General features: G+C 45.5%; 1 protein-coding gene across 39 annotated transcripts in view; it reads right to left on the reverse strand.

Moving 5' to 3' along the window:
* PRRC2B (proline rich coiled-coil 2B) overlaps nucleotides 1-24233 on the reverse strand; it is a 123614-nt gene that overhangs the window by 35788 nt on the left and 63593 nt on the right. For 36 of the 39 annotated variants that reach the window (XR_010148814.1, XR_010148820.1, XR_010148818.1 and 33 more), the window contains 7 exons: nucleotides 23427-23499; nucleotides 18163-18306; nucleotides 15855-16096; nucleotides 15290-15411; nucleotides 14695-14837; nucleotides 7326-7416; nucleotides 3177-3369 (listed from right to left, as the gene is read on the reverse strand). Coding sequence is in view for 31 of the 39 variants with exons in the window: in XM_054659197.2 (XP_054515172.1) it covers nucleotides 3177-3369; nucleotides 7326-7416; nucleotides 14695-14837; nucleotides 15290-15411; nucleotides 15855-16096; nucleotides 18163-18306; nucleotides 23427-23499 (1008 nt within the window). In the remaining 8 variants the exon portion in view is untranslated. The remainder of the gene's footprint in view (nucleotides 1-3176; nucleotides 3370-7325; nucleotides 7417-14694; nucleotides 14838-15289; nucleotides 15412-15854; nucleotides 16097-18162; nucleotides 18307-23426; nucleotides 23500-24233) is intronic. The other 3 variants (XM_009457536.5, XM_054659194.2, XM_063788161.1) reach the window with 2 other exon arrangements.

Raw genomic sequence — 24233 nt, forward strand, 5'->3', positions numbered from 1 at the left:
TCTTAAAAATTCAGTCAGAAGAGGCCAGGTGCATTGGCTCATGCTTGTAATCCTAGCACTTTGGGAGGCCGAGGTAGGTGGATCACCTGAGGTCAGGAGTTCAAGACCAGCCAAAGCAACATGGTGAAACCCCATTTCTACTAAAAATACAAAAATGAGCTGGGTGTGGTGGCACATGCCTATAATCCCAGCTACTTGGGAGGCTGAGGCAGAAGGACTGCTTGAACCTGGAAGGCAGAAGTTGCAGTGAGCCGAGAGCACACCACTGCACTCCAGCATGAATGACAAAGTGAGGCTCTGTCTCAAAAAAGAAAGAATGAAAGAAATTTGGTCAGAAGATGCCTTGGATACATAAATTTAGTATATAGATTTCATCACTGTTGATGTTCAGCTAATTTACAGTGCTGTTATGAGTAGGTTAAAGTGAAACCTTTTGAATACTGATCAGCACTACTTCTTGACTGGTGAAAAGGAAAAAAAAAGGAATACGGAGCAACCTCAACATGTGAATGAAAATGTGGATTAACTGCAGAATAATTTCCAAGAGCAGTGGCATTGTGTCTATTTTGTTTCACTTCTGTATCTCTTGTACCCAGCACATATGTATGTGCCTGGCATACAATAAATATTCAATAAGAAGACTGTAGCTAAGGGGCATTTTCATTTTATAAGAATGTGGAATAGGAGCCCTTTCAATAGCAAACAGCAGGCCGGGCGCAGTGGCTCACACCTGAAATCCCAGTACTTTGGGAGGCCAAGGTGGGTAGATCAGGGTAGATCAGCCTGGCCAACATGGCAAAACCCTGTCTCTACTAAAAATACAAAAGTTAGCCAGGCATGGTGGTGCACGCCTGTAATCCTGCTACTCGGGAGGCTGAGGCAGGAGAATCGCTTGAACCCGGGAGGCAGAGGTTGCAGTGAGCCAAGATTACGCCACCGCACTCCAGCCTGGCGACAGAGTGAGACTCCGTCTCCAAAAACAATAATAAATAAATAGCAAAGAGCACTGAAAATAGCAGGCTTTACCAAGTGTATTCAAAGTCATGACTCCCCCTTCCCCAGCCCTCCCACTCCTCAACAGTCCAGTCCCAGAGTCACTAGGTGTGGCAATGCAAGCCAGGAGCCTGGTGCCAGGGAGTCCTGGCGGCTGACTGCACTCCAAATGGTTAGAGCCCAGGCAAGGGGAGGAGGGCATGCACGTGGAGGTGTGGGGCCGAAGCCCAAGCTAGATGAGGGGGACATTCATAGGCAGAGTTGGCCCAGCAGGGACATTCAGGGCATCCAGGAGTGGGGACAATGACATCTGAGTGGGCAAGGAGGGCATATGTGCAAGGGAGAGAGTGTGGCAGCAGAAATGAGATTGGTCATACATGGGGAGACTGACCAAGTGAGTATAAATACGAGGGACGATGAGAGACAGATTCTCACTGTCACAGAAAGGAGGTGCAAACATGCACTGGGAGGAAGTGGAACAAAGTCTGTGGAACTGGAGGTATCGATGAGAACAGTTTCCCATATGGACAGGTACAGAAATAATACAGGTATGAAAGTGTGTATTTGTGCACACACATACACCTACATACATTCCCCGCAACTGTCTGCTGAGGAGGCCCGGAAGCAGTGACACCCCAGCAGCAAGGAGCCTGCTGGGTCTCAGACACTGGTTTCTAAATATCATCCTTCACTAAGAGGAACTAGGACTTCATGGAGAAAGGGCAGACCCAGGACAAGACAGGTCATGCATCCGGGAAAGATGAAGGAAGGGCTCCAAAAAGGATGGAGAACAGGTAAAAAGGACACGCACTGGCCTGAAGGAACACCCAATGGCCAACCAGGTGAGAGTAGATTACACCCACTGATGTAAATAAATGAGTAAACTAAAAGCTTGATCAAAAACGAGATGTTCAGTCTCAAAGTTTCTCCCAACAAAATTCTTATCAACTACAAATAGGGAAAAGAGTAACTCTACAGCATGAAACCTGGCAGGCACCCCATTAATCAAGAGACCAAAGTGCACGTAGCCAGAGGGGGACAGGATGAAGTCGTGGTTGCCTTGGTGGGATGAAATGAGAAAAGTCAGGTCATGCCTGAAGATCCCTGCCAAGGATGGAAACTGTGGACTTCTTCACAAGAAAGATGATGATAAACCCAATTTGAGGGGCATTCCACTGGCTTGTAATCTTCCAAAGCCTCAAAGTCATGAAAGTGAAGGAAAGGCTGAGGAACTGATCCAGACTAAAGAAGGCTAGAGGTGTGTGATTCTGAACTGGATTATTTCGAGTAAGGACATTAATGGGACAACTGGTAAAAGCTGAATGGGGCCTGCAGATTAAACGACAATCAATTATCAAGGCTAATTTCCTGGAAGTCACTGTAGTTACCTGGGTGGAATGTCCCCATCTTGGTAGGAAACAAGTACCACAGTGTAAAGAGTCTCATCAGGTTGTCAACTTACTGTTCAATCAGTTTAGAAAAAATATCGTTTGTAATGTACTTCCAACTTTTCTATCACTTTGAAGCTGTTTTAATTATTTCTTTGGCTTTTTTTTTTTTTTTTTTTGGAGATAGGGTTTCACTGTGTTGGCCAGGATGGTCTCGAACTCCTGGTCTCAAGCAATCCCCCTGCCTCAGCCTTGCAAATTGTGTGAGCCACCATGCCCAGCTGTTTTAATTTTTTTTTAACTAAAACAAGAAGACAAACACAGTGGCTCATGCCTATAATCTCAGCACTTTGGGAGGCTGAGGTAGGAGGATCCCTTGAACCCACGAGCTCAAGACTAGCCTGGGCAACATAGTAAGACCTCGTCTCTACAAAAAATGAATGAAATGAGCCAGGCGTGGCAGCACACAGGTAGTCCCAGCTACTCAGGAGGCTGAGGTGGGAGGATCGCTTGAGGGTGGGAGGTGAAGGATAGAGCAAGACCTTATCTTAAAAAAAGTAAAAACAGCTGGGCATGGTGGCTCACACCTGTAATCCTAGCACTTTGGCATCACTTGAGCTGGAGTTTGAGACAAGCCTGGGCAACATAGTGAGACCCTGTCTCTATGAAGAAAATATTTTAACAAAAGAAGAAATATAAAAATGAAAAAGAAATGCCCACTTAGGACTTTTCAGAAACCCAGCCACCGAACTCAATGAAGTACAAATACATAGGACAGCCAAGGGCCCTTGGTACCTGGTAGTCAGGGCCTGGTGCCCAGCCATGAAGCTTCCTGGACGGTGGCTGAGGGTCTGGCGCCTTTCGGACGACACGGGACGCACCCACTGCTTCAGCCCAGTCCTTCCCTTCCTCTTGAGTCCGCTTAGCGTCCGCACTGTCTGCAGAGCTCATTGACAACTGCCGCTGCCTCCTAGGGTCCCAACTGTTCCTAGGACAAACCACATTTGATGTTAAGTTTTTGCAGTCAGGCCAAGCATTTCTGATCTCACTGGTCAGAGGCCTTGAGAATTCCCAAGTCAGCTGTCCAAATCATTTTCTTCATTAGAATGGACCACCACTCCCACTACTTCCATGTGAATTCCACAGTTCAGCCCCACCATTTATCAAGTCACTCTCATAAACAGAGCCCCAGGCAGGATATGTCACACTATTTCACCGATGCAAAAAAAAGTCCTCATGATCCTCACTTTAAAGCAAGCTTGTCCAACCACATGTGGCCCAGGATGGCCCTGGGCTTTGGATGCAGCGCAACACAAATTCGTAAACTTTCTTAAAACATTATAAGAGGGCCTGGGCGTAGTGGCTCACGCCTGTAATCCTAGCACTTTGGGAGGCTGAGGCGGGCTGATCATTTGAGGTCAGGAGTTCCCGATCAGCCAGGCCAACATGGTGAAATCAAGTCTCTACTAAAAATACAAAAATTAGCCAGGTGTGGTAGCAGGCACCTGTAATCTCAGCTACTAGAGGCTGAGGTGGGAGAAGTGCTTGAACCCCAGAGGTGAAGGTTGCAGTGAGCCAAAATCGCGGCACTACACTCCAGCCTGGGCAACAAACAGAGCAAGACTCCGTCTCAGAAAAAAAAAAATAAAAACACATTATGAGGTATTTTTTCGTGACTTTTTCATTTTAGCTTATCAGCTATCGTTAGTGTTAGTGTATTTTATGTGTGGCTCAAGACAACTCTTCCAGTGTGGCCCAGGGAAGCCAAAAGATTGGACACTCTTGATTTAAAAAGTCAGTAGCTGAGTCTTATCAAGGTTAACGGGGCACCCCTCACAGGGAGGAGCTCACAGATTTGAACCAGGACTCCCAGGTGCGTGTCCGTCTCCTTTTGGTACATCTCCCTCCCTATGCTCTGCACAAGCCAGTTGCTCAATAAATGCCCCTCAAAAGAACAAAAGATGACTACTAAACAGTGCCACAATAAAAAGAGCAAGAGGAGACAAGCAGAGCCCACACAGCATGGAAAAGGAGGAGGTGTTCCAAACAGAGCTGCAGGGGTGGCTGGACAAGAAGGGGATGGGTGCCATGCTCGTCTGGACGCCTCACAATGGAAGCAATGGTGCTGGGACAAAGCATTTACAAGGGCCCGGTAATACTGCAGATCAGAGAAAAGCGGGAATCAGGGATGGCAGATGTGTGGGCCAGTGTGTCTACCCACACACGTACGTGGCGAGGGAGGGAAGACGAGGCAGGTAACACAGCTTAGGAGATTACAGAGGGGACAACAGTGATTCCGACCTGACTTTGTGAGAAATGGAGACCACAGTAAAGCTGCTGACCTGTCTAAAAGACCTGTGTTTTTAGAAGATGACTATGGGTAGGGTGTCAAGGACGGGCCATGGAGGACAGGCTGAAAGGATGGAGATGAACTGGTGGACCCATGGATGGTCTGGAAAAGGAGGAGGTCCCAGTGGCCCCAGAGAAAATGAAAAGAGGAGACAGAGTCAGGGCAAGTTTTGGGAGCCAATTGTGTATGAGGAAATAAAGATGCCAAATAAGACATGGATGCATGCACTAAGTCTCTACCAGGTCACCAACCAGCTCAGAGAACATGAAGAAAAAGAGCAGGTTTCAGGAGGAGATCGTTCGGGCACTCTGATTTTGAAGTGCCCTTGGTCAAAGTCAGGGGCAAAACTGTCTCCAAAACCAATGTCCAGTTCCTTCAGGGGAATATGCAGTTCCCATCGCCTCAAAGAGACAAGGAACAGAGTGTCCTACTGCTCCAATCAGTCTCTAAGAGTTTATGTCTTTGCCTTTGATTTTAATTCTTGATCACAGCTCCTTCTGAGCTTAGTGTTCCAGGAACTGACCCATAGGTATGTCCCGACTGCATCCAAAGCTTCAGCTGAATCAAACAGCATGAAAGGAAATTACAGAATTTCATTTTTTGTGTGTCATCAGAAAAAGAGTAGCAAAGATTATTACCAACTCTTTCCAGAAGATGGGCACTTACTTTAGGAAGCTTTTAAGTAAAGGATTAAATAACAAAGAAAAAGATGACTCACAGATTTGACTAAACAAATATTCAGTTATTGACAAGAAAACAGAGAAAAATATTTGCAAGACAACAGCAAAGCATTAACATCTAAACAATATAAAACATTACATTTTAACGGAAAGCAGTAATAAATGTGAAGGAAACAGGCGTTATATAAAGGAAGCAAAGGAAAAATTCTTACTTGCTAGTACTCAAAAAATACAAATTATGACAACCATAGGTATGATTGTTATTATTAATTTTTTGAGACAGGGCCTTACTCTGTCACCCAGGCTGGAGTGCGGTGGTGCAATCATGGCTCACTGCAGCCTCGACCTTCTGGATTCCAGTAGTCCTCCCACCTCAGCCTCCTGAGTAGCTAGGACTACAGGTGCACACCACGCCCAACTAATTGTGGGGTATTTTTTTTTTTTTTTGAGGTGGAGTCTCGCTCTGTTGCCCGGGCTGGAGTGCAGTGGCATGTGGCGTGATCTCGGCTCACTGCAAGCTCCGCCTCCTGGGTTCATGCCATTCTCCTGCCTCAGCCTCCCGAGTAGCTGGGACTACAGGCACCTACCACCATGCCCAGCTAGTTTTTTGTATTTTTAGTAGAGACGGGGTTTCACTGTGTTAGCCAGGATGGTCTCGATCTCCTGACCTCGTGATCCGCCCGCCTTGGCCTCCCAAAGTGCTAGGATTACAGGCGTGAGCCACCGTGCCTGGCCATTGTGGGGTATTATTTTAAAAGTACTAGCAAATGCTACTAACATTATAAAAACTAGAGGGATGAGAGTACAATGCAGTATTTTCTAAAGGAAATTAAACAAAACTAAACTAGTCCAAGGAAATGATCCAAAAAAAAAAAGAGACAAAATTAACAGGGTCAAATAAATTCAGGAAAGCTGGCATGCATTCTGCTTCTTCACCTCCCCAGTGCACTTAATTTTTTTTTTTTCTTTTTCCTTTGAGACAGAGTTTTGCTCTGTCGCCCAGGCTGAAGTACAGTGGCACAATCTTGGCTCACTGCAACCTCTGCCTCCTGGGTTCAAGCAATTCTCCTGCCTCAGCCACCCAAGTAGCTGGGATTACAGGCACACGCCACCACACCTGGTTAATTTTTGTACTTTTAGTAGAGACGGGGTTTCACCATCTTGGGCAGGCTGGTCTCAAACTCCTGACCTCAAGAGATCCACCTGCCTCGGCCTCCCAAAGTGCTGGAATTAACAGCATGAGCCACCGTGCCCAGCCCCCAGTGTACTTTAGCATGTTCAAGGCTCTGAGGAATCTGGAGTAAAGAAAGAAGTTGAGGCCAGGCACAGTGGATCACTTGAGCCCAGGAGTTTGAGACCAAACCTGGGTAACGTGGCAAACCCCATCTCCAGCAGAAAGATAAAAATTAGCTGGGTATGGTGGCGTGCATCTGTGGTTTTAGCTATTTGGGAAGCTGAGGTGGGAGAATCGCTGAGCCCAGGAGATGGAGGTTTTAGTGAGCTGACATCATGCCACCGCACTCCAGCCTGGGTGACAGAGTGAGAGCCTGTCTCAAAAAAAAAAAAAAAAAGAAGTTGAACCCAGGGAGGTTTCCCAAACTTGCTTGGCCACAGCAGCCTTTTTGGGCACGACAGCCACAAGCAATCCATGAAGACGTGGTCTGCATAACACACTTGGGGACACACTGATGCAGTGGTGAAGAGGCCGACTATGCACAGGACACAGTCACACCTGCAGGCAAACCCTGGCTCCCCTCCTTCACAGCCATCATCAATAGCTGTCACCCTCAAAACAAAGTGGAAACAGCATCTGTCTGCCATTCCAGGTTGCTATGGAAACTGGGAAATGCTCTGGGTACACAACAACACTAAGCAGGGATGACTCATGCTGATAGGGCAGGAATGGGTCCTTACCACTTTGGCCTGCCGTCCTTCACAACTTCTTCCTCCTCTTCATCATCACTGAACTTCAGTTTCTCAGAATAGTCCACTTCTTCATGGAGGCCTACAACAGCAGGAGGGCCCAGGAAGAATGAGAAAGAATGAAAAAGTCAGTGGTGGCCGGACGTGGTGGCTCATGCCTGTAATCCCAGTACTTTGCGAGGCTGAGGTGGGCGGATCATGAGGACAGGAGTTTGAGACCAGACTGACCAACATGGTGGCTCATGCCTGTAATCCCAGTACTTTGCGAGGCTGAGGTGGGCGGATCATGAGGTCAGGAGTTTGAGACCAGCCTGACCAACATGGTGAAACCCCGTCTCTACTAAAAATACAAAAATTAGTTGGGCATGGTGGCGTGTGCCTGTAATACTAGCTACTCAGGAGGCTGAGGCAGGAGAATCGCTTGAACGCAGGAGGCAGAGGTTGCAGTGAGCCAAGATCATGCCACTGCACTCCAGCCTGGGCGACAGAGCGAGACTCCATCTCGAAAAAAAAAAAGAAAAGGAAAAAGAAAAGGTCAGTGGTACCCAGGCACCATCGGAGAGGTTCTTTTGGCCAGAAATCTCGCTATCCCAGCAGAGGAGCTGAGTCAACCACCTGGCTGCCTACCCCTGTGACTGAAGGGCAGTTTTGGTTTCTGGTAAGAGCAGGGCAGCTTGGTTAGACTAACCCTCCCACAGGTAACAATTCTTAAATCTGAACAATATATCTTTAAAATCTATTTCAAGGCTCAAGAGGATGAACAAAGCAGGCAGAAACCAAGTAGTTGTCTACCCTTAGAATACAGAAGCTTGACTTGTGAGATTTGTGAGTTACCACTTGCCCCAGGCACTGATCAGCCCAAGTGGCTCAGATGGCAGAAAGTATCCATCACAGAGGACTGTGTGAACAGAGTGTGGTAGGTCCACACAATGGAATGTTATTTGGTCATGAAAAAGAATGAATACAAACACATGCTATAACATAATTAACTGTGAAAACATTATACTAAGTGAAAGAAGCCAGACAAGAAAGGCCACATATTGATTCCATTGATAGGAAATGTCCAGAATATGCAAATCTATAGAGATGGAAAGTAGATTTATTGTTGCCACAGGATTAGGAGGTGGGAGAGAGCGCCTGCCAACAGGTATTGGGTTTCTTTTTTGAGTGATGGAAACATTCTGAAACTGAATAGTGGTGGTAGTTGTACAACCTTGTGAATATATACTAAAAACCACTAAACTATAGACTTTAAAAGGGTAAATTTTATGTTATATGACAATTATGTCAATCATATAATTATATTTAAATTATGTGAATCATATAATCATATAATTCACAGTGGCTCACGCCTGTAATCCCAACACTTCGGGAGGTCAAGGCAGGAGGATCACTTGAGGCCCAGAATTTGAACCAGCCTGGGCAACATGGCAAAACCATATCTCTACTAAAAATACAGAAAAGTAGCCAGCCATGGGGGTGCACACCTGTAGTCCCAGCTACTCCAGAGGCTGAGGTGAGAGAATCACCTAAGCCCAGGAAGTTGAGGTTGCAGTGAGCTGTGACTGTGCCACTGCACTCCAGCTTGGGCGACAGAACAAGATCCTGCCTCAAACACAAGGCTAACTAAGCACCATGATGTATGCCTGCAGTTCTGGCTACACAGGAGACTAAGGTGGGAGGATTGCTTGAGCCCAGGAGTTTAAGACCAGCCTGGGCAACAGAGCAAGACCCCAACTCTAGAAAAAATAAATTAAATTAAAATTAAAAAAATTTAAAAGGTAACAACAAAAACTCAATCTAATTAAAAGGCAGAGTTAGGAACTGAAAAAGCAAGTTGCAATTACGTGCTGTCTACTAAATAATCACTTTAAATACAAACATAAAGGAGCTTAAAGGAAAAGAATGGAAAAAGATTTTCGCTGAAAACAATAAGTCAGAGCAATGGTATGAACACAGGACAAAACAGACTGCAAGATAATAGACTACTAGAGATAAGGAGGGAAATGTGGAAACACACCAGAAAGGCACAGAAACTATAAATGTGTGTATGCCTAATAGCAGCTTCAAAATAAATGAAGCAGAAACCAACAGTATTAAAGGGAGGAACAGATAAATCCATAATTGGAGTTTAACATCTCACTTTCCTTAACTCATAGAAGCAGACAAAAATATCAGTAAATATACAATAAGATCTGAATGCCACCATCAACCACCTTGACTAAGTTGGAACATACAAAACATGACACCGAACAACAACTGTAGAATATATACTTTTCAAAGGGCACCTGAAATATTCTCCAAGACAGATCATATCCTAGTCATAAAACAAGTCTTACTAACTTGAAAACAATTGAAATCATACAGAATGTGCTCTCTGGCTGTAAGACAACTAAATTAGCAATCTAGAAATGTCCCCGTAATAAAAAATTGCCTCAATGATTTAAAAAATCATTTAAAATAGATACAGAAAACAAGTCAAACAATGGAGAAAATGAACAATGCTAAAAGCTGCTGCTTCGTAAAGATTAATAAAACTAACAATTCAATTCCTTGGCAGAAATGAAGAAAAAGAAATATACAAATTATCAGGAATTAAAAGATATCACTACAGATCCTACAAACATCAAAAGGATAATGTAATATATTTTCAACAACCTTATGTTAATAATTTCAACAACTCAAAAGAAATGAACAAATTCCTCAAAAAACACAACTTACCGAAAAACTCACACGAAATGACATAGGGAAACTGCACAGTCTCATAACTAATCAAATAAAATAAATTACTGAAAACATTTCCACAATGAAAACTCCAGGGGCAAAATTGTTTCACTGGTAAAGTAATACTGGCCAGGCACAGTGGCCCAAACTTGTAACCCCAGCCACTCAGAAGGTGAGGCAGGAGGATCACTTGAGCCCAGGAGTTTGAGGCTGCGTTGAGCCATTATTGCAGCAGTGCACTCAGCCTGGGTGACAAAGTGAGAGACCCTGTCTCAAAAAAGAAAGAAAAAGAAAAATATATAATACTGATCTTACAAAAATACCAATCTTATTCTTTAGGAAAGTAGAGAAGAACACTCCACAACTCATTTTATAAGCCCAGCATAACTTGATACCAAAACCTGACAAAGACATTAAAAGAACAGAAAATTACAAACTAATATCCCTCATGACAGAACTTTAAAACATATTAACAAATTGAGTCTAGGCATACAAAGAGGGAGGGTTTATTCTAAGAATGCAAGGTTGGTTTAGCATTAAAAAAAAATGCAATCTATTATCAAAATAAAGGAGAAAAATAATATGAACACAGATGTAGGAAATCATTGAACACAATGCAATACCCATAATTTACAAAAACAAAAAACCCAAAGGCTCAGCAAACTAGACACAGAAGGCAACACATCCTCAACCTGATAAACAGCATCTCTGAAAAACCCACAGCTGACACTTCATGCTGACACATGAAACATTTTCTTCCTAAGACCAGAAAGAACTTGAGGTTAATATTATACTAGAAGTATACCACAGTGCAATAAGGCAAAATACAAATAAATAAATAAATAAATAAATAAAAGGCACGTAATCTGAAAAAGACAATGTAAAACTCCTTATTTACAAACTACATAAGGGTTTATGTAGAAAACTCTAAGAAATCAACAAAAACTAGTAAAACTAATGTATATTCAACAAAGTGTCTGGTACCAGTGAACACAAAAAAATCAACTGTATTTTCTTTTTTTTTTGAGACGGAGTCTCGCTCTATCACCCAGGCTGGAGTGCAGTGGCGCGATCCTGGCTCATTGCAACCTCCGCCTCCCGAGTTCAAGCAATTCTCCTGCCTCAGCCTCCCAAGTAGCTGGGACTACAGGCGCGTGCCAACACGCCCGGCTAATTTTTTGTATTTTTAGCAGAGACGGGGTTTCACCATGTTAGCCAGGATGGTCTCGATCTCCTGATCTTGTGATCCACCCACCTCAGCCTCCCAAAGTGGTGGGATTACAGGCGTGAGCCACTGCGCCCGGCCTCAGCTGTATTTTCTATATAATGACAGCAAACCCTTAAAAAATGAAATTGTTCTTAAAAATCAATGTCATTTCTAATAGCATCAAAAAACCGTAAAATGCCTGAGAATAAATTTAACAAAAGACATTCAGGACCTCTACATGAAAACTGTAAGGAAGACACTGCTGAGAGAAATGAAAGCCCTAATAAAGAGATACACCAGGTTCCTGGACCTAAAGATTCAAAATTAAGGACTGGACATGGTGGCTCATACCTGTAATCCCAGCACTTTGGGAGGCCAAGGCGGACCGATCACCTGAGGTCAGGAGTTCGAGATCAGCCTGGCCAACATGGTGAAACTTCGTCTCTACTAAAAATACAACAATTAGCAGGGCGTAGTGGCCCACACCTGTAATCCCAGCTACTTGGAAGGCTGAGACATGAGAATCACTTGAACCCAGGAAGCAGAGGTTGCAATGAGCTGAGATCATGCCACTGCACTCCAGCCTGTGTGGCAGAGTGAGACCCCATATCCAAAAAAAAAAAACACCACCAAGTTTCAAAGTTAAGATGTCAGGTGGGGTGCAGTGGCTCATGCCTGTAATCCCAGCACTTTGGGATGCTGAGGTGGGCAGATCACAAGGTCAGGAGTTCGAGACCAGCCTGGCCAACATGGTGAAACCCTGTCTCTACTAAAAATACAAAAATTAGTTGGGCATGTGGTGCGCGCCTATAATTCCAGCTACTCAGGAGGCTGAGGCAAGATAATCACTTGAACCCGGGAGGCGGAGGTTGCAATGAGTCGAGATCATGCCACTGAACACCAGCCTGGGCAACAGAGCAAGACTCTGTCTCGGAAAAAAAAAAAAAAAAATTTAAGATGTCACTTATCTATGTTGATACAGAGTCAACATAATCCTAACCAAAATGCCCGCAGGCCCTTTGTAAATACTGACAGGTTGATTCTAAATTTATGTGGAAACAATCTTGGAAAAGAACAAAGTTGGAAAACTTACACTACTGAAATTTAAGATTTACTATAAACCCACAGTGTGGTACTGGCATGAGGAACAACTAGATCAATGGAACAGTGTCCAGAAATAGACCAATGCTTTTATAGTCAATTGACTTTTGGCAAAGGTTCCAAAGCAATTCGATAGGGAAAGTGAAGTCTTATCAACAAATGTTGTGGAGAATTGGCCGTATGGGAAAAAACACACCTTGACTCCTATCTTATGCCATATACAAAAATTAATCCAATGTGGATCAAAGACCTAAAATTAATAGTTAAAACTATAAAACATCTAGGAACATCTTTACCACCAAGGGGAAGCAAACATTTTTTTAAACAAGACACAAAAATAATAACCACAAAAAAACCCAAATTTGTAAATTAAACTTCAAAATTCAAACTTCTGCTCACCAAAACAGTGTTTAAAAAAAATTAAGACAAAGAATGCAATAAGGAAATATATTTGCAAAATAAAAGTTGCAAAGGATTTGTATCCAGGGCTGGTACCCTACCACTCAATTTTTTAAAATTCAGATACCAAACAAAGGACAATATATCAGCTGTCAAATAGCACATAAAAGTGTGTTTATCATCATTAGTCATCAGCAAAATGCAAATTAAAAGCACAATGAGATACCACTAAACACCCACTAGAATGACTAAAATTAAAAACACAAACATGTTCAAGGCTGCAGTGAGCTTTGATCACACCACTGCACTCCAACCTAGGAAACAAAGTGAGACCCTGTCTCTTTAAAAAAAAAAAAAAGATGAACACCAAAATGTAAGATCCAGACCTACCAAATTCTCACACACTGCTGCTGGGAATGTAAAATGGCACAAACACCAGGGGAAAAGGTTTGGACAGGTCTTAAACACTTAATCCTATGTCTACCCTTTGACCCAACAATTCTAGATACTTACCCAAGAGAAATAGAAGTATGATGTATATAGTGGGGCTTTTGAATGAATAAACAAATTACAGTATATTGATGCACTGGAACATATCTCAGCAACTAAAAGCAACTGGCATATAAACAACATTGATGAATATGAAAACCATACAAGAGTAAAAATTGTATGACTCCACTCATCTGAAGTCTGTTAACTAGGCAAAACTAATCTAGGGTAAAGTGAATCAGAAGAGCAGCAGGCCCTTGAGCGGTGGCAGGGCAGAGCACTGGAGAAGCAATGAGGAAGCCTGCGGTGGTGAGGGAAATGTTCTCTCTTTCTCTGGATATGGATGTGTGTGATATACACGTATCCATTTGTAAAACTGTACAGGTAAAATGTGATATGGGTGCCTTTCACTATAATTTAAATCTACTTGAAAATAAAAAGAACTATAAAAGAAAATAATCAGGTTGGGGGATGGGGAGTGGGTGGAGATAAACGAATAAGAATGGCAGAACAAGCTGGGTTTGTGGCACCCGCGTGTAGTTCCAGCTACTCCGGAGGCTGAGGAAGGAGGAAGAGTTTGAGGCTTGAGGCTGCAGCTCACCATGATGGACCCTGCAAACAGCCACTCCACTCCAGAATGGGAAACAGAGCCAGACTCTTTCTCTTTCCTTTTTTTTTTTTTTTTTTTTTTTTTTTTTTTTGAGACAGTGTCTCCCTCTGTCGCCCAGGCTGGAGTGCAGTGGTGCGATCTCGGCTCACTGCAACCTCTGCTTCCCAGATTCAAGTGATTCTCCTGCCTCAGCCTCCTGAGTAGCTGGGACTACAGGCACGCGCCACCACGCCTGGCTAATTTTTGTATTTTTAGTAGAGACAGGGTTTCACCATGTTAGCCAGGATGGTCTCGATCTCCTGATCTTGTGATCTGCCCACCTCAGCCTTCCAAAGGAATTACAGGCATTAGCCACCGTGCCCAGCCTTCCTTTTTATCTTTATATTTTTTACTGCTCCTTGCAGAGTAGGGCTAACCCACAGGCAGTATGCCCAGAGTAGCTGAGACCCTGTCTCTTGGAAAAAAATTAAATTAAAACAAACAAAAACTGAATGGCAGAACATTGGTACTTATTGAACCTGAGTGATCAGTGGTTGGGAGCTATTTTCTTTTTTGTTTAAATTTTGCATCATCAATAATTTTTAAAAAGTTAACAACAAAACTCTAAGATCAAGACTAAAGACCAAAAGAAGCTAATGGCTTGGCCAGGAAGGAACCGCTAGTCAGGGAGTAAATGAGGAAGGAGGGCATCAGGGCTGCTTCCCTGTCCGGCTCCTCATCCCTATCTTGCCAAGGGAAAACACACGGTGGTGCCAGGGGGTTTCCATCCCTGGTAAGCACAGATGGACTTTGGTCCTGCCCGTCTAAACCACCCATGCTTCTCTGCCCACCTGCCCAGCCATCATCGGCATCGGCGTCCAGATCGTCAAGGCCCTTCAGGTTTTCCGCATTGATAATGGTGGGCCGTGGTGCCCGCTCCACCAGCTGCCTTAGTGGGCGGAGTGGGCGAGACAATCCCAGCCTGTTTTCTTTTCTGATAAAAGAAAAGATGATGGAATCATGTCCAGTATACAGACGGAAGCAGAATCAAATACCTTTCCAAAAATAAATTCCACACTGCAAAGGTTCATGTTTGATTTAATTATTTCTATCAGTTCCTTTATAAGAAATATATAATGAGCAAACGAGTACATCCCAGAAAGTTCTGCCTTGTCCTGCAGTTTTACATGCTGGTTGCTAAGGCCTAGGGCAGCAGCAACACACACGTGCCAGAACTTCAACTCTACCAGGCACTTGAAATCATGACTCAATCTGTCATCCAGCTCCAAATCCCAGCCACCACCCCACACACCCTGCCACGCTGAGCTGGTTAAGTTCTCTGTGGTCTCCAGGAGACACAGCACTTCTATTCATCAGCCCCTCATCTTGACCAGAATCACCACCGCACTCATCTCTACACACGTGACTGTAATGCAATGGACTCACCCGTCTTGGTCATTCATCTGGAACTGTCTAAAAGGAACTCGAGGTTCAAGGCGGAGCTGAGGAAGGGGAAAAGAGCCTCGTTCCACTGTACCCTGGTTTTCTGATGACTTCGGCGAACACATCTGAAACATAACATCAATGAACAGGATTTGCTGGTAATGGCTGAAACTGCAATTTCCACTTAAATCAGAATGTGTTTTATAAAGTGGAAAATGGGAAAAAGAAACAGGAAAGTCATGGGGTTTCCTAATTAATCCTACCACCATCTCCCCCATTTCATTCCTGCTGCCAGTAAGTAGACTTGGGGACCTATGTCAGGGAAAACCTGCCTCTCCTGTTTCTAAAGAACCAAAGGCTAAAATCATATCCACATCACCAGGGAAAGAAGTCAGAGGCCCTGAAGATTTAAAAAGCAGGGAGAGAAAATGCAAAACGAGTGGAAGCCTCAGAAGTAGGGTAACAGGGCCAAGAGGAGACCCCAAGGGGGACATTCAACCACTTGACCTATCTGCTGGACACAATCCAACTTCATGGGGGGAAAAAAAAGTACACTCTGAAGACTTACAAAAGCAGGAAGCATGTCATGGTATGTAGGTGGGTGGTATACATTTCCCATGAACTGTGAAGCCCCTTTTCGGACAGGCTGAGCCGGGCGGAGAGAGGGGTCCTTAGAATCGCTGGTACATGCCGAGGAGGGGGCTCCATCTCCCGTACTCGAGTTCCTGCTGCCCAGCTCAGTTGGGGAGGTGCTCAGAGACGTGGCAGAAATTATGTGTCGCCCACCGCCCTCCCTCCAGCTTGTCACATCTGGAAATTGAAAGGGGGCAAAAGGGGAGAGGGAAGAGGAGGGGGAAGGAGGGATCGTATGAGGTTCTGAAGGTCAAGGGACCCCCTCCTTCACCAAAAAAATAAAATGAAAAACAAAAAACACCAAAAGTGAAGAACTGTTAAATCTGTCAGGGAAGGTTGGGGCAGACCCCTGGCCAATGAGGATGAACTTGCTGAGGGAAGTCTGACTGTGAAATATAAAATGAGATCTACTCAGAGAGAAGGCTTCATCAGTAAGCAACAATCACCACCCTTCCCCAAGTCTCACAACCCAGAGAGATGAAGATGGCCCTGATGAAACCAGCCTTGGGTCATTCCTTCAACAAACACTGACCAGCCCACTTAGGGTCAGCACTGGACTACACATTAAAACAGGAGCAAGTTCCGGGCACAGTGGTTTCAGGCTTTGTTTAGCAGTGGCACCTTTTAATAAAGATCCCCCAGCCCACAAGACAGGCAAGGCGCAGCTGCTGTCCTTCCAGTGGAGGTGTGGGGCACTTGCGTAGCTCACAGACGGAAACCTGCTGACCTGTCTTTTTAAAATGATGCTTTCTATTGCCAAATGTGGTAAGATCGGGTGGAAATTATTAGAGGCCAACAAGAAATCAAATGAGACAACAGACCCCTGTTTTCGGTCACCTTTTGGTTAGAAGTTGAAGCACAAAGGTCTCTGAGTTACACGACCCTTAAGGGAAAGAGACCCAGGACATGTCTGATCCCAGCTCTTCAACCCCTTTGCTGTGTGATTTGGGGCAAGCCAAGGTCTGTCCATGTTTTCTCATCTTCTCCAATGAGGAGATTAAACTGATGCTTAGAAGCTTCTTCTATGTCTACGTTTTTATAGTCCCACAAGGCAGCTTCTCTTAATTAACCCCAGAAAGACATAATTCGTGTCCCTTAAAATGATGCAAACACGCTGGGCGCGGTGGCTCACGCCTGTAATCCCAGCACTTTGGGAGGCTGAGACGGGCGGATCACCTGAGGTCAGGAGTTCAAGGCCAGCCTGACCAACATGGAGAAACCCGCCTCTACTAAAAATACAAAATTAGCTGGGCGTGGTGGCACATGCCTGTAATCCCAGCTACTCGGGAGCCTGAGGCAGGAGAATCACTTGAACCCGGGAGGCGGAGGTTGCAGTGAGCAGAGATCGCACCATTGCACTCCACCCTGGGCAACAAGAGCGAAACTCCATCTCAAAAAAAAAAAAGCAGCAAAATAAACCAGTCCTGTGTGGGCCACTGGAAAGGCAGTGAGTGCTGGTTTAAGTAAGACACATCCACAGTGATCACTGACTTACAGGACATCACTTATGACTTGAATGGGAGAGGCCTTGGGGATACATCAAGGCAAGCAAACAAAAGGCCTCGCAATTTAAGACCTGATCAAGTCCCCTGGACTACATGAGCCACTTCAAAATCCCTGAGTAGAACACGTGGAAAATCACATTCCTAAACACCACCTTAACCTCCAGCCACCCTCGGCTTCCAAGGAGAAATTTCCAGCAAGTGCTACACAATCCTGCCACTTCCCTGGCCCAACCTAAGATGAGGGGCCAGTAGAGACCAGTACCAGGCTGATTTATGTAACAATCCCCAGAGGAATGGGTTAAAAATACAGGTCCTAATTGGGCTGGGGGAGGGGAGGACTGGAAATCAGACTCATTCACAAACTCCCCAGTGATTCCGACTAGATGTAGCTAGGATTGGGAGCTTTAGAAAACAAGCTCTTGAACCGGGGACCTAAGTTAATTGGTCCTTTGTCCATCCTTGCCACAGCCACCAGGCACAGCAAAATTAACAACTGGATGACAGAGGGGGAGGGGACAGGCCTGGCCCAACCCAAGAGGCAAAAAAAGCCCCAAGGCCCAATCCAATGGCCTAGGCAGCAAGTCCAATGGATGCACAGATCACGTGGCGAGTCAAAGAGCCACGTTTCCAGCTCGAACCGGAGACCCCAGTGGCATCAGCACCCTTTTAGGAGTGCAGAGAGATGAGAGGAGGAAGTTCTGTTACTCCATCGAGTGCCCAGAGGCTGCAGTCACTTACTCTGAGGGCGGAGGCTTGGTCCTGGCCCATACGACAGATCTAAGACGCCCTTTTCTTTGCCAGCCTTGTCCTGCCCTCCAGCTGCTTTCAGCGTCGGAAATTCCTCGGGAGAGAAGGATAACAGTCGGCTTGAGCCCCTTAAACCTGTCAAGAAGACGGGGTAGACATGGAGGAAGTGAGATGGAGTCAACAGTCGTCTGCTTCCCAGCTCCACACCTTGAAAGCCATGTCGCCTGGAAGTGGGCTTTTGAAGGGAGCCTTGTCACAAGGGTGCTCTGTGCTGGCAGATGCCACGAGGGCACTGAGGGTGGCAAGGGAGACTGCTGCTGACAGCATCATGCCCCTTCCCAGCTGACCTGCAAGGACCAGTGCCTGCTTACGAAGGGAAAGAGGTAAGACACCACAGCCGCTCCAGGCCACAGCCTGCCCCAGCAGGGAAGGTTCTTCTGACTGCCTGGGGCCACAGACAAGCACAGCCTCCTATAAAATCAGCCCAGGGGAGGCCAAGAAGGCAACTGCTTTCCTGTGGAGGCAACACCTACAGAGTGTGCTGCCATCCCTGCCCCAGGCCACCCCAAAAGGATTAAGACGCTGCTTTTGCCTGGCACAGTGGCTCACACCTGTAATCCTAGCACTTTGGGAGGCCAAGGTGGGTGGATCACTTGAACTCAGGAGTTCAAGACCGGCCTGGGCAACATGGCAAAACCCTGTCTCTACCAAAAAATACAAAAAATTAGTGTGGTGGCGGGCGCCTGTAGTCCCAACTACTCAGGAGGCTGGGGTGGGAGGATCACTTGAGCCCGGGAGGTGGAGGTTGCAGTGAGCTGAAAACGTGCCACTGCACTCCAGTCTGGGTGACAAAGTGAGATCCTCTCTCTAAAAATAAAAAAACAGGCCAGGCGCGGTGGCTCATGCCTGTAATCCCAGCACTTTGGGAGGCCGACGCGGGCAGATCATGAGGTCAGGAGATCAGGACCATCCTGGCTAACATGGTGAAACCCCATCTATACTAAAAATACAAAAAAAAATTAGCCAGGCGTGGTGGCGGGCGCCTGTAGTCCCAGCTACTCGGGAGGCTGAGGCAGGAGAATGGCGTGAACCCAGGAGATGGAGCTTGCAGTGAGCCGAGATCGTGCCACTGTACTCCAGCCTGGGCAACAGAGCGAGATTCCGTCTCAAAAAAAATAAAAATAAAAATAAAATAAAATAAAATAAATAAAATAAAATAAACAAATGCTGCTTTCTACCATCAAATGTGGTAAGATAAGGTGGAAATTAGATTTATACACATGAGTAACTCCTCATTCACCTGTCCTTCCGCATTTTGTACTAAGTTCCTTGAGCCCTACAAGGCCAAACATTTCACTCTTATAATCCTGGGAACAGTTTATTTCTTCATTCTTTCATTCATTCCTTGACATTACAACCTGCTTTAGAGAAGAAGCCTTTCCTAATGTTGTTCCCTTACACAGAGAACTTAGCACAGAGGTTCTGCCACCATTTTTGGATGAACAGATTAAAAATGGCACATGTCTTTTGATCTGGAATATGCAGCACACTCCAGACAGGAGCAATCTAGGAACAGTGGCGACACCACACAACAAATGGCCCCCTGTGGAATGCCTTGTTCCCTATACAGCTAAACCCAAATCTTCCCCTGAGTAGTTTAAATTATTCTTAGCACCACTGATCCACGGGCCTGTTCACTAAAGCCGACTGTGCCGGAAAGGCGCGGCTGGATCACCACACAAGCACGTGGCAGCAATTCACTTGCCACTCCCTTAGTAAAAAGGTCCAGGGTCAAATAAACCTGATGGTAAGACTGGACACCATTCACCAATGACCAGCCAGAGATGGACTCTAAGTGTCATGAAGGAGCTCCAGTGCTCTGTGAAGGGGGCTCTGACTCAGAGTCGCTTCATTATGGTAGAAGGTCACTGGCAAGAATCAAATAAAAACTGTATTTTTAAAATACAGTATCACCAGCCTGGACAACATGATGAAACCCCATCTCTACAAAAATCACAAAAATTAGCCGGGCATGGTGGTGCATGCCTGTAGTCCCATCTACTTGGGAGGCTGAGGCGGGAAGATTGCTTGAGCCCAGAAGACTGAAGCTATAGTGAGCCAAAACTGCACTACTGCACTCCAGCCTGGGCAACAGAATGAAACCCTGCCTTAAAAAAAAAAAAAAAAAAAGTAGATTTGAAATTAGGAAAAAAACCAGCACCTGTCCAATATTGCTGTTCCATCTCTTTCTTCTGCTTCGAGAATCATGAATATATTATTGTAAGCATGAATTAATCTTAATAAGGATAAAGGGTAGGAAAAAAAAATCTCACACCAAAATACCAGTATTCATAAGGTCCCAATGTTTTATGATGTTCACCTGCCATCTGTTCTCTGCCATGAGAAACTGAGGCAGGAAAGTCAGGGGGCTTCTTCCAAGGTCACAGGCTGAGCCACTGGTGGGGCAGCAGCTGGTATCTGAGCCTCTGACCTCTGCCCAAACATGCAATCAGGTCTCCTGGGTCTGTTTCAGGTGACCTATCAACTGAGTCTATCAATTCAGGAAAAGTCCTTTTGAATTCAAAAGAGTCATGAAAACACTTGTGGGCAACACCCTCAAATCCCCACACTCCTGACAGTGTCACAGATGCATGACTCTAGCACGAGAGGGGGAACTGAAACTGACTTTTACACTTGGCCCCCACCCTGCCCAGTGTGTCGATTCTGTGGGCTGGCAGGTTTCTGCCTGCAATTATTTTCTTTCTTTTTTTAAATTTTGTGTAGAGAAAGGGTCTTGCTATGTTTTTCAGGCTGGACTTAAACTCCTGGGCTCAACCAATCCTCTCACCTTGGCCTTCCAAGTAGCTGGGATAACAGGTGTGTGCCACCACGTCCAGTTTAAAATTATTTTCTCCATCAAGCTTTATTGTGATACAGTTACATTACCTACATTTTTTATAGGTAACACAGTGACATGGTTCAGAAGTGAACACCATGTAAAGGTAGACACAGAAGCCTTCCTCTCACCCCTATGCCCATTTGCCCCCTTCTGACTCCCTCAAAAAACTGGCAGTTTTCTGTTACCTTCTGGAGATTTTTAAACACATATACATCAGTATACAGATGGGTGGCTTTTAAAACATGAATATACAACATTTTTTAGAAGTGTATTTTTTCTCACTCCCATTTTTTTGTTTTGTCCTTTAAGACAGGGTCTTGCTCTGTCACCCAGGTTGGTGTCCAGGAGTGTGACCACAGCTCACTGCAGCCTCCACCTCTGGTGCTCAGGTGATTCTCCTGCCTCAAGCCTCCCAAGTAGCTGGGACTACAGGTGTCTGCCACCACACTTGGCTGATTTTTTGTATTTCTTGTAGAGACAGGGTTTCACCATATTGCCCAGGCTGGTCTCGAACTACTGGACTCAAGCAATCCTTCTGCCTCGGCCTCCCAAAGTCCTGGGATTACAGGTGTGAGTCACCATGTCCAGCCCTCACCCCCATTTTTTACACAAATGGTTAGGATACTATACATACCATTCTGTACTTTTTTTCACCTGGAGATCTTGCCAAATCAATAGAAAACTTCTGCTTTTTTTCTTTATAGCCAAATCACATTTCATTAAAGTACCATAATTTTACAGGCATTTCAAGGGACTGTTTGCAATCTTTTGCTATTATAATGTTGCAGTGAATAATCTTATGCGCAAGTCATTTCACACACGGGCAAGTATAATTTGTAGAGCAATTTCCTCAGGGTGCACTTGCTAGGTCAAAGGGTATTATGTGTTATTATTTTGCCAGGCAGCGCCAAACTGGCTTCCATAGGAGTTGGGCCAATTTATACGGAAGTTTTTCTTTTAATTTTTGTAGTTATTTTTAAATAAAAATTAATATATTCTATCTACTTTTAAAAATTCTAACTTTATGGAGGTTGCAGTGAGCTATTGTGCCACTGCACTCCAGCCTGTGTGACAAAGCAAGACTCTGTCTCAAAAAAAACAAAAACAAAACAAAAAATTCTAACCTTACAGAAATATAAGATATGGAAAGCCAAAGAACCAGTTACAAGTCCAGTGAATGCTCTTCATAAAGCATCTTCAAAGACCCTTTTGAGGTCAGGCACGGTGGCTTACGTTTGTAATCCCAGCACTCTGGGAGGCCAAGGTAGGAGGATCATTTGAGCCCAGGAGTTGGAGACCAGCCTGAGCAACATAGTGAGATCTCGTCGCAATCAATCAATCACTCAGTCAATCAATTAATCAATAAGCCAGGCGTGGTGGTGCATGCGCCTGTGATCCCAGCCCCAGCTACTTGGGAGGCTGAAGTGGGAGGATCTCTTGAGCCTAGGAGTTTGAGACCAGCCTGGGCAACATAGTGAGATCTTGTCTCTACTCAGAATGGAAAGAAAAAAAAAAAATCAGCCAGATGTCGTGGTACACACCTGTAGTCCCAGCTACTCAGGAAGCTGAGGTGGGAGGATTGCTTGAGCCCGGGAGATCGAGGCTGCAATGGGCTATAATTGTGCCACTGCGCTCCTGCTGGCACTCGATCTGTACCCTCAGCCCCTTGGGAGAAGCTGGGGCACTGAAATCCAATTGGCACATTGATCGGTCATTTCCCGTTGGAGACTGAGGGAAGAGCCTTTGAGCACAGGGATTTCAACCCATAAGGGGCAGGACCTCCTAGGCATGGCAGGCTGGGGGTGAGGTTCAGGTAACGAAGGATGTGCAGCTGGTTTTCTAATACAGGCTACTAAAGACCAAGTCTGGTGAAGCCTTGGCTGGCAGGGGTAGTGCAGGAAGCAGAAGGCGATATCAGGATTGTGGCAAAGGGTAATAAAGGGCAGCCAGTGCTGCTTTACAGGAGAAAGTGAATTGTGGGCTTTCCCCAGTACATTCCTTTGAATCGTCTGCCCACACCACGACCACTCTCCTTCCCACTCAGAGCTGCTGCCTAGTTTGGTCTGAAGCACAGTATGCTAGAAACATTCAAGCTATCATCAAAAATCACCAGCAGCACAGCCCAGTCAGCACTCCTCTGTCTCAGCAAGAGCACACATCCAAAGAAACCAAAGAGCTGGCACCTCTACAGAGTCAGCACCCGCTGTGCACAGGCAAGGGCTCCACAGACGGTACCTCTTTGTGGAAGAGAGTCCTCAAAGCTTCTGGGTGCCTAGACCCAACCAGACATTCTGGAAAAGGCATTCACCTCCCCCTCCCCAGCGTCCCCAAACAACACACACACGTGCGCACTTACCACCTTCGTGTCCTACTGGCTTTCCATTCAGCTGTGCCCATGACTTTGGTCCACCTGGCACTGAATTTGTATTCTGAAAGAAGGAAGAGAATCAGAAGAGGGCCAGCTCCCTTATTCCACTGTACAATAACAGCCTATTACAACAAGGTGCTGAGAGGCCAGCACCTTAGATTCAAACCCTATACGGATCCATCCACCACCACTTTCTGAGCAGCAGCAAAGCCCTGAACCTTCCCTGTAACGCACACTCCACACAGCGGTCCCAGGGACGAGAAAATGCCAGGCCCACTCTACAGACAAGGAGCAGGATTTGGGGAGTGACCAGCTTCAAGTCACACAGACAGTGACACAGCAAAGCCAGGACCCAAACCTGTTTCTCTCCATTCGGTGCTCTGGAACCTCCCGTGTCCACATAGAGCTACTTTATTTTGCTCCAGAGACAAAGACTAAGGCCCAGTTCCGGCATGTGTCTTTAAAACTGCGCAGCTGCTAATGAGGAACGTGAACAAAGGAAGGCCAACATGCCAGATCTTGAGCTGGGTGGGCTGGCTGCAGCACTTTCTGTAGTGACTGTGACTCTACAAGGCACAGCTCCCCTCCTGAGAACCCTACGAGGTCACCTCTGCTGAAAACTCGCCAAAGTCAGCATTATGCGAAGCACACCCAGCCTGACTGAATGCTCACCACACCCTGGGAAGGCTCTAGTCACATCCCCCACTGAGGCTCAGAGAAGAGTGACTGAGTCAGACGCAGAACAGCAGGACCAGGACCAGTCTCCAGCCTGCCTATGTCCAGTGCCCTTTCGAG

This window comes from Pan troglodytes, chromosome 11 (assembly GCF_028858775.2).
Source record: "Pan troglodytes isolate AG18354 chromosome 11, NHGRI_mPanTro3-v2.0_pri, whole genome shotgun sequence".
NCBI classification, from domain to species: domain Eukaryota; kingdom Metazoa; phylum Chordata; class Mammalia; order Primates; family Hominidae; genus Pan; species Pan troglodytes.